At 33.8% G+C, this 11,636-nt stretch overlaps 1 protein-coding gene across 1 annotated transcript; it reads right to left on the reverse strand.

Moving 5' to 3' along the window:
* Nucleotides 1-905: 905 nt before the first annotated feature.
* LOC143252382 (serpin B6-like) lies at nucleotides 906-11,636 on the reverse strand. The gene is made up of 2 exons (XM_076504391.1): nucleotides 10,429-11,636; nucleotides 906-1,258 (listed from the first exon to the last, which is right to left on the reverse strand). Exons 1-2 carry the CDS (start codon nucleotides 11,506-11,508, stop codon nucleotides 923-925), a joined length of 1,416 nt encoding a protein of 471 aa, XP_076360506.1. The 5' UTR covers nucleotides 11,509-11,636; the 3' UTR covers nucleotides 906-922.

Consider the following 11,636-nt stretch of genomic DNA (forward strand, 5'->3'; position numbering starts at 1 on the left):
TTGATTAAATGATGACGCTTACAAACAACTCTTCAAAATTTGTTAGTGCACAACTACACAAGGGTTTGCTTTGTTTTTGAATTTCGCGCAAAGCTACACGAGGGCTTCTGCTTTAGCCGTCCCTAATTTAGCAGTGTAAAACTAGAGGGAAAGCAGCTAGTCATCATCATCTACCGTTAACTTTTGGGGTACTCTTTTACCAATGAATAGTGAGATTGACATTATAACGCCCCCATGGTTGAAAGGGCGAGCATGTTTGTTGTGATGGGGATTCGAACCTGCGACCCTTAGATTACGAGTCGAATGCCTTAATCCTGCACAAGGGACTGTCCGCCCTAGATTCGCTGAAGAGATCAGACTCTGAATTCTAATGTTGTATGCACGCAAGATCACCGCTGAACCATCAGGAAACTCAAGCAGATGTGTCCCTCCCAATTACAGTTAAGACACATTAGAAGAAATCATTCATGCTTCTGTTTTTATAAATATAACATAATGTAAATAACAGTAGAACTGAGGCCATGAGATTGACGAAAAATGGGGGTAATATGTGAAACATTAGATCGTAATGCTTCGTAAATTTTCATAAGTTAAATATGTGTTATAATAAACCATTTCGGATATTCTCTGTTATTATTTCACCAAAGTACTTTAAAAATATATTTCAAAATACTTTCTCGATTTTTTTAAGTTTTAAAATTCTTATGAAGAAATAACACACTGAATAAACCTAATATTGAAGGAAAGCTTTCAGAAAGTGGAATTAATATTAAACAAATACATTTATTTGATTCTTTAAAGTTTATCTAAATTTTTCAGTTGGACAACTTTTCAGTCTCTTGACTATGTCCATGTACTTCACATTATAACACTTAGTGACAATATGTATTTTTTAAAAAGTAACGTTTTGTGTGTTGTTTTTTTATGTTTTATTCTCCAAAATACGAGGGTCAGTGTACTGACCCATGAGAAGAATCATATTAGTTTCTAAATCTCGTAGGATGAACAAGAAAGGATGGTTAGCACAAAACACTGGAAGCTGGTCGTACACTAGCGACCTCTCTGCAGCTACGAGTTCCGTAATAGCAGCTGCTTCTGCTCCAATCTCGTCCACTTCCAGCCGAGCACTCTGAACCATTTCCTTCACAAACAAGAAATTCTGAGAACTAATTCCGCTGAGATCTGCATACTTTGCGTCAAACAGTAGTTTCAAGCCAAGTTCCGATAAGTGTCGATGAAGGGAAAGGCGACCATCAATCTGAAGTGGAAATAACTTTTTAAAGACTTTTAATTCACATTTTATAGAACACACAAGCTAGAAAAAAATCTAAATGCTAAAGGAAATGTATGCATATTGTACTACAACATATGATAACACAAAAATACTCGTATAAGACATATGCACTCCTCGTGTAAGTTGCCTAAAAACGGAAGTTAAAGAGAAACTACCAATAAATTACTAGAAGCTTCTTTAGTTGGGCATAAAAAACAAACACAAAATGCCCCTTGGGTTCAAGTCTTCATCTCCTTAGTTATGAACTTCTAATAGTAAAGTGGAGAGGAAGAATCGTAATGCAAAGAGGTTTGGAAGACTTTATCTTGAAGTGTTTTGTAAATGTTTAAAGTTAAACACGTGTTAAAGAAATTAAATAAAAGAAACTTCCAACAAACTACTTAACGCTTCTTTAACTGGACATAAAAAATCACACTTGGGGTTGAGCCTATTTACTCATGAACCAGTAGTAAAAACTTTTAAACCTGGTATTATGTAAAATAACTTGAAACACACAGCGGACAAGACACAAACAAATAATTCAAATTTATAAACCATAACAATGAGTCGAAAATTAAAATATGTTTGCAAGATTGCCACGAGGAGATGCGGTGCAACTTGGGTTTTGATGCTACAGTTGCTTATGGTAACAGTGAGAAGCAGACATTCAGCCAGACGTTCTGACCCAAATATTTCTGGTTGATTATATATCAGGTTGTGTTTGATAGTTTTTTTTGTGGCTGTTAATTGTTGGAGACTGAATTATGTCTCGCTCGTTGTTTACTCCCATTTCAGCTTGTTCTGAATGTTTCTACTTTCTGTGAAAAACTATTTAAAAGACAAATTAATTCATAAACCTTAAACTATATCTGAATATGATAGCATTTTTAATTCAATTTTGTACCACAAAAGGTCTTATGTCTCAGTGCACAATATAATTATTTAAATAACGCATGATTAGATGTTGCTTCCTTAAACAATACTGAAAAACCAAATATTTTAAGTTGTGATTTTTATGAGTTTTACTTTGTTTATCCCAATTTGCCAGTCAAAGTACAAACACACATGAAAAGTTTAATGTGCTAGTAAGACTTATGTATATCACCGTTCAGAAAAAAATAAAAACCCCTCTAAAATTTTTTCTGAATAAAAAAAAATTGGCACAGCGATTTCTTACCCAGGAAAATAACCTTTCCGGAGCTGCCAAGTACAGAACAAATACTTTAAAACTTAGCCTTCTGTGACGCGGGAATGAGGACATTGTGACGCTCGACACGCTGTTTGGATAGGACAGCCAAATATATAACATGTATATTTCTATTTGTCTTAATACACGAACAATAGAAAACGTTTGAGGCCTGCCACTTTCGGAAATGATTTTAAACACGTGATGGAATTAACCCTTATTTAAAATAGGTCATATAAGGAGCCATGAACAGATACTTGCTTATCCATATCTCTGGGATCACCAAGCAAGTTGCTAGATCATTTGGTGTGAGGCAAGTAAAATAGCAATTTGTTACAATTATTGATTAACTTATTTATCCATATTACGTATACTTCAAAGTATAAGTACAGGTCTGTGCTATAAAGGTTACTGTTCGGAATTCCCTTAAGCTACGCGATCAAGATTTGTCCGACTTTTATTGTTAGAACTTAACTAACCGTCAGCAGGTGTGTGTTTTTCTTTTAGCAAAGCCACAAAGGCTATCTGCTCAGCCCACCGAGTGGAATCAAACCCCTGATTGGAGCGTTGTAAATCCGGAGACATACCGCTGTACTAGCGGGGGGCCCGTCAGCAGGTGCTTCATAAAGTTAGAATTAAAATTTGTCACATAACTTTGATGACATAAGTTTGCAACAAACTGATAAGTCGGTCTTCACTCCAACGGAAATATGTAAAGTTAGCACTTGAAATAAGAAGTTTTACTTCGATAAACATAAATATTAATATTAAAGTTAGTTTGCAGGCTGTTTTAATTTTGAATACTTTTTCAGCTTCATTTTGTGTTTGAAAATTAGTTTTAAAATAATGAGGATTTTTACTCAGTGAGACAAGACAAACAAACAAAAAATTACAATGACAGTGAATGGCTAATTGAATCTTCAAGGTATTTAAACTTCACTGAATGAATCTTCAAATGCTAAATGTTTTTCTCTCCAGTTCTCTGTGTGTGTGTGTGTGTGTGTGTTTGTAATTAAGCACAATACTACAAAATGGACTATCTGTCGTTTGCCCATCGCGTATCGAAACCCGGTTTCTAGCGTTATAAATCTGTAGACATAAACTTGGGGGGTGGGAGCTCCAGTTCTGACTCGCCATATACAAATTCTACATCTATTCACGTTTTATTATATATTCAAGCTCTTGCTAAAAAACGCATAAATTTCATTAACAGTGAGGATATACAACTGAGGGTGTACATTATAATCATTATGAGCAATATACTTTGATTAAAAATTCAAACACAGCTAAAGTGGAATAGAAAAAATGCATCAATTAAAAAAAGAACGTTTCGTCACTGTTAACGTGACATCACCAGATGTTAACAGTGGCGAAACGATATTTTTTTAAATAATGCATTTTTTCTATCCCACTTTAACAGTTCTTGAATTTAAAATTTTGCAATGTTGAATACCTTCAACATTTATATAATGTAGTTTGAACAGTTTGTCAAAGTAGCAATGCTCATTACCGGGCATATAATATTGGTTCTTATCTTTGTCGGTAAGTTGCTTTGAGCTGGAAAATGTAGAGGAAAAATATTACATATACAATTTTAAACTGACTTGGACGTGTAGGCAAGTCATTTTAAACCAAAGTATTACCGTAGTTTAGTTTTAGCCTTACAGAGAGTTGCTTCAGTGAATACAAAATCATTAGTGCGTATATTTCTTGTGAAGCACAACGCTAAGCTATACAATGGACATATTCAGGGTTGGGGAGGATTGTTAACCTAAAATATATTGTTAACAGTCGGCTTCAACAGGGTAATGCTGGTTTTAGCAAGTAGCGACACCCCCAGTATATTTATGAAAACTTCGTAACTATAACAGATGCCTAGAACAACAAATAGGGGAGTAGGTTATTATTTTCATACTCAGACTGGCCTAATAAGGACATTTACCTCCTTCTCAGAGACAGCGTGCCGCCAGGGTACAATCCACGCAGCTGTGTGGTGGCCTGAGGCAAAATCCACAAAGATTTTTCGAACATTGCCGTTAGATGAAGGTCATTTACTACCCACTTCCCCTGGCTGCAGTAAAAGCACTAAACACTGGAAAAACTGGGGTAACTTTTTTGACTGTCAAACAGTTGCCGGTCGTCCTAATCTATCTCGATATGCCAAATGATTACTTTGACGTCGAATCCAAAACAATTCACGTATTTGTACAGAACACAACCGATTTCTTCTTGCATGTTACGTTAAGGTTTCATGGCCATCCATTCATACACCAGCGAATACTAAACACGATAAAAAGTGTAATTATTCCGATGTGTTTCAAAATTATAAACACAAACGTTTATTATTTAGCTTGTTTCAAGTTAAACAGAGAGATATACAATCGGCTATCTGTGCTCTGCCCATCAAGGTTATTGAAATCTGATTTCTAGCATTGCACGTCCGGAGACACGCCACTGTGCCACTAGGGAGTGGTTATTATTGTTATTGTAAGTGTAAGTTATTGTAACACATCAAACAAGCCACGTGTTTAATGAAACTAAACAAGGATAATTCCAAACAGGAATATATAAGTAACACTTAAAACCATCACTAATTGGTGAAACTTTATAATCAATAGAAATGAGGAAAACTGAGACAATTAGACGTTTCACAAATATTTCATTTATTGTAACCATCGTTTCGCTTGTACTTGATGAAGTTTATAGTGGCGAAACCATGGTCGTAATGAATGAAATATTTGTGAAACGTATACTTTTCTTTGTTTTACCAGCTAGCCCTTGTCTAGCTTTGCGTGAAATTAAAAAACAAACAAACACTTCTGTTAATCAGAAATAACTGTACAAATGCTGCTCAGATCAAAAGCACTTGTTTTTTTTTTGTTGTTGTTTTTTTCAGTTCTCCGCGCAGTTGAACGCTTGCTATATGTGGTTTATAGATGACGCAATTGCTCAGGAAATTTTCTGTAAGTTATGTTAAAGTCATTCACTAAATTTGCAAGTATTGTTTAGTCAAATATCATTGGAATAATGTTAAAACCAGTTTTTGATTGTCCAGAACACTTGTTTATACTTTTTAAAATGCCGTAACTAAGTTCTGTATAATAATAAATGTAGAGTTTACTTATTAAAACCAAGTTACGTATTATCTCGAAACCTTAAGATAGGCTAAATTCTGTACGTGATTTTTCATTTTCTGAATATCTGTATCTGTTTATCTGCATGCATATATATATATTACGTAAAACTACCATTTTTGTTTTGTGCAGGCTAATACATCTATTCAATACTTTTGTACACTAGCAGTAAAAGAGTAAAAAAAATAATTTTATACCCTGTTCACACATACGACCTCACAAATATCACAAGTTTAAACTTGTATTTTGAGTGAAACAACCGGTTTCTTTGTGGCGAAAAAAAAAATGTGTGCATATTTTTGTTAGTTGTGTAATGAAAATAAGTGTTTATTATATGAGTAATTTGTTGCTTTTTATAATAATTGAAAGCATATTGAATAGTTTGGTTTATACAAGCAGTAGGATAACAAACTACATCGTTTTTACTCATATGGTTTACTACTTTGTATGATAAACTAAATTTTCTCCTTTTATTTCAGGTACTTCAGTATTCTCCACACACTGACTGTCACTCGTCCAAATTTTACGAAACGAAACGTTTTAAATTTGAGTTTTATAAGAGTGACATCGACTTAAGGCATAGAAAATAACAGTTTTCAAAATACTTGAAATATGAACAATCAGGACACAATCCAAATTTAAACCCAATAAGCTAGCACCTGTTCTTTCTCTACATTTTACAGTTGAAGATGACATGGCAGTTTGCTCATCTTCAAGTTAAGATTGAAATTTATTAGCTTAATAACAAACGACTCTAGCGTCCTAAGGCGGGATTACCCCCCCCCCCCCTTCCAAGGATGCAGGATGACGCAGAAGAAACTGAAAGTTGGCATAATATCACGTTTGTTTAAACAGCAGTTGGTAACACTATTGAGCTGTTGATTCAATATATCTCTTTTTGCAATTCGGGTATGGGAACTCGTTTTCCGCTAGCGAGTACATTGTCTTTCTTTAAAGTTGAAGATCCTTATCAACCTAAACTGTTTTAAAAACACATTTTAATTGATCTTATGAATAAATCTATGTGATAATTTTCTTTATCGTGTATGAGTTTACGTGCTTGAAGTGCAACAGGGATGTACTGGATCAAGCTCTGCGCTCTAATAAAAGAAGAAACGATAAAACTTACAACACGAGTAGTATTACGATAAAACTTACAACACGAGTAGTATTACAATAAAACTTACAACACGAGTAGTATTACAATAAAACTTACAACACGAGTAGTATTACGATAAAACTTACAACACGAGTAGTATTACAATAAAACTTACAACACGAGTAGTATTACGATAAAACTTACAACACGAGTAGTATTACAATAAAACTTACAACACGAGTAGTATTACAATAAAACTTACAACACGAGTAGTATTACAATAAAACTTACAACACGAGTAGTATTACAATAAAACTTACAACACGAGTAGTATTACAATAAAACTTACAACACGAGTAGTATTACAATAAAACTTACAACACGAGTAGTATTACGATAAAACTTACAACACGAGTAGTATTACAATAAAACTTACAACACGAGTAGTATTACGATAAAACTTACAACACGAGTAGTATTACAATAAAACTTACAACACGAGTGGTATTACAATAAAACTTACAACACGAGTGGTATTACGATAAAACTTACAACACGTGGTATTACGATAAAACTTACAACACGGTAGTATTACGATAAAACTTACAACACGAGTGGTATTACAATAAAATTTACAACACGAGTAGTATCACAATAAAACTTACAATACAACACGAGTAGTATTACAATAAAACTTACAACACGAGTAGTATTACGATAAAACTTACAACACGAGTAGTATTACCATAAAACTTACAACACGAGTAGTATTACGATAAAACTTACAACACGAGTAGTATTACAATAAAACTTACAACACGAGTAGTATTACGATAAAACTTACAACACGAGTAGTATTACGATAAAACTTACAACACGAGTAGTATTACAATAAAACTTACAACACGAGTAGTATTACGATAAAACTTACAACACGAGTAGTATTACGATAAAACTTACAACACGAGTAGTATTACGATAAAACTTACAACACGAGTAGTATTACAATAAAACTTACAACACGAGTAGTATTACGATAAAACTTACAACACGAGTAGTATTACAATAAAACTTACAACACGAGTAGTATTACAATAAAACTTACAACACGAGTAGTATTACAATAAAACTTACAACACGAGTGGTATTACAATAAAACTTACAACACGGGTAGTATTACGATAAAACTTACAACACGAGTAGTATTACGATAAAACTTACAACACGAGTAGTATTACAATAAAACTTATAACACGAGTGGTATTACGATAAAACTTACAACACGAGTGGTATTACGATAAAACTTACAACACGAGTGGTATTACAATAAAACTTACAACACGAGTAGTATTACGATAAAACTTACAACACGAGTGGTATTACGATAAAACTTACAACACGAGTGGTATTACAATAAAACTTACAACACGAGTGGTATTACAATAAAACTTACAACACGAGTGGTATTACGATAAAACTTACAACACGTGGTATTACGATAAAACTTACAACACGGTGGTATTACGATAAAACTTACAACACGAGTAGTATTACAATAAAAACTTACAACACGAGTGGTATTACAATAAAACTTACAACACGGGTAGTATTACGATAAAACTTACAACACGAGTAGTATTACCATAAAACTTACAACACGAGTAGTATTACGATAAAACTTACAACACGAGTGGTATTACAATAAAACTTACAACACGAGTAGTATTACGATAAAACTTACAACACGAGTAGTATTACAATAAAACTTACAACACGAGTAGTATTACAATAAAACTTACAACACGGGTAGTATTACGATAAAACTTACAACACGAGTGGTATTACAATAAAACTTACAACACGAGTAGTATTACGATAAAACTTACAACACGAGTAGTATTACAATAAAACTTACAACACGAGTAGTATAACGATAAAACTTACAACACGAGTAGTATTACAATAAAACTTACAACACGAGTAGTATTACGATAAAACTTACAACACGAGTAGTATTACGATAAAACTTACAACACGAGTGGTATTACAATAAAACTTACAACACGAGTAGTATTACGATAAAACTTACAACACGAGTGGTATTACGATAAAACTTACAACACGAGTGGTATTACGATAAAACTTACAACACGAGTAGTATTACAATAAAACTTACAACACGAGTGGTATTACGATAAAACTTACAACACGAGTAGTATTACAATAAAACTTACAACACGAGTAGTATTACGATAAAACTTACAACACGAGTAGTATTACGATAAAACTTACAACACGAGTAGTATTACGATAAAACTTACAACACGAGTAGTATTACGATAAAACTTACAACACGAGTAGTATTACGATAAAACTTACAACACGAGTAGTATTACAATAAAACTTACAACACGAGTAGTATTACGATAAAACTTACAACACGAGTAGTATTACAATAAAACTTACAACACGAGTAGTATTACAATAAAACTTACAACACGAGTAGTATTACGATAAAATTTACAACACGAGTAGTATTACAATAAAACTTACAACACGAGTAGTATTACGATAAAACTTACAACACGAGTAGTATTACAATAAAACTTACAACACGAGTAGTATTACAAACCACTTTCTAAAAAAATGCAATGTTGTTCGTTTTCTCTTGTCACCCTCCATTCTCATAAAGAATTTCACTTTATAACATCAAAATTTCTTGCCACTAATAAGCTAAGAAAACCAGATATTAACCAGAAGATGAGGACATTATACCCTAAATTATGAAAATGTAAAGAAAGAACCAGAACATGAACTTCGATCGTTGAACATAAGGTGTACCAAAGTTTACACCTCTTTTGGTAATGCCTAGGGAAAGAATTGCGTTACACATTTATGGTTTTAAAATGTATGATTTTCATTGGAGAAGAATATTTTTGCCTAAAGCTGCGCAAAGGATTATCCGTTAAAGTCGTCTTTCATTTTGAGCGGAGTAGTGGAAGTTGGGAAAATAGCTGGTGAAAAGGACTCACAGCCATCTCTCGGGCTACTTTTGTTAGACTGCTTAATGACATTTGACCATCAACCTTATAGCCTCAAAGCGTGGAAACGCAAAATAGAAATCCTCGTATCCACACTCGGAGCATGCTAACTCCAGATTACGCCTGGCTCGGGGAAAGGGGTTGGATGGAGACATAGCGTATGTGATTTGTTTATTTGTTTAGAATTAAGCACAAAGCTACACAATGGACTATCTGTGCTTTGCCCATCACGGGTATCAAAACCTGGTTTTTAGCTGTTTGCTACTGGGGGGAGCATATACGAAGTCGCGAAGGGAATGAATAAAAACACAAATTGTGTCACTTTATAATCATCTAGTGTGTACACCTTACGTGTCGTAATTTTGTTGTAATTATTCAAACATTAAGAATGTCTTTGTGCAAACTTATTGTTTTTCTTATCCATTTTGTGCTTCTACTAGCATATGTTCTCTCTTGTGCAACAGAAAAAACAGAAATAATTATATATTTTTATATGTGTTATTATATTATTCGAATTATTATTCTTGTTTTAATCATTTCTGGCATCACGTCAACGGTAAGAGAAGATACAATTTTAAAAAATAAATCTAATAACAGAGTAACTTTCATACCTAAATAAATAGTTTATATTTTATGCAGTTGTACTTAACTATAATTATTAAAGCATATATACCAATGCAAAATCTAAGCCTTACTTTGAATTTAGGTAGGCAGATATACAAGGTTTTGTTCTTCATGTGTCCATTAAGCTCGCTTAAAATTTCAGGGTTTTCTTGTAAGATTTTACGTACTTCAGACAATCGTCCAGGTTTATTTGGCAGAATCAGAAGGAGACTTAACTTATCTCCATCAATCGGTAGCTCCAGTGATTGCAAACCTAGTGTGGTAAATTCCCCATAATTGTAATTTCCAGTTGTATGCATCATGTGAACAGTGGCTTCATCATCTGGTTGAACATAAAATCTGGTTTGAAAAGTGTTTTGTTTTGGGAAAGCGTGTAACCACTGACCTTTGAAATACATAACAGTGGTCATCAGAAGACGGGTAGTTAGGTCAAGCTGATTGGGTCTCAAAAGCTCTCTGACTTGTCCCCACGTTTTTTTAGACACCCACGTGTTTATGATTTCACGAGTTTCTTCTTCCTCCACGAAATTAACTTCAGTTGCTACACATTCGTAATTTTGTTTCAACTGATCATTAAACTTAGAAGTAATCTCGAAGTTTTTCTGAATAAATATGTTTCCTCCTATGTATAATTTAGTGTATATGTCTGTCTTTCGATTCAAATCTCGCAGCAAGAAACCTAAGCCATTCTGGATTTCGAATGCTGATGCAGGATTCCAATTAAGAACAGAACAAATTTCTTCAGCAGTGTGCCCTTTGGATCCTTCTAATATCATTGACAAACCAATAACCAAACTTAAAGGGCTAAATATTATGTTGGCATTATTCTCAGCCATTAAGGGCAAGAGCTTAAAGGCAAGTTTCGATGTCCCTAACTGGACTTCCTGTGTTTCTGGAACATCCTGGAGAGAGCCATGGCTCGCAGTGAACAGATTCCACCCCAGAAGGATTACTAAAAAGGACAGAAAAAATAGTATATGTAAGCCTGCGATAATCCAAATATTAACAGCACTGAGAGCCCAAAAAGGGGCGGCGTTAAAGGCTGAGGTTTGTTTATCAGAAAGTTTAATTTCAACACCCCAGTCAACATCTCTATTTAAATCATCTTCTTTCTTCTCAGATTTCTTTTGGGTAGTTATCGGTGGTTTCATGATGGAAAGCGTGCGAGATTTTGGAAGAAAACTTGATTTAAATAAGGGTATATATCTATCTTATTTATTCCGTGGTGTAACAGCTTTGACGCAGTGGGTTTGTCTTTCTAACTAACAACAGGTGTATT

Source organism: Tachypleus tridentatus, chromosome 6 (assembly GCF_004210375.1).
Source record: "Tachypleus tridentatus isolate NWPU-2018 chromosome 6, ASM421037v1, whole genome shotgun sequence".
Lineage (NCBI taxonomy): Eukaryota > Metazoa > Arthropoda > Merostomata > Xiphosura > Limulidae > Tachypleus > Tachypleus tridentatus.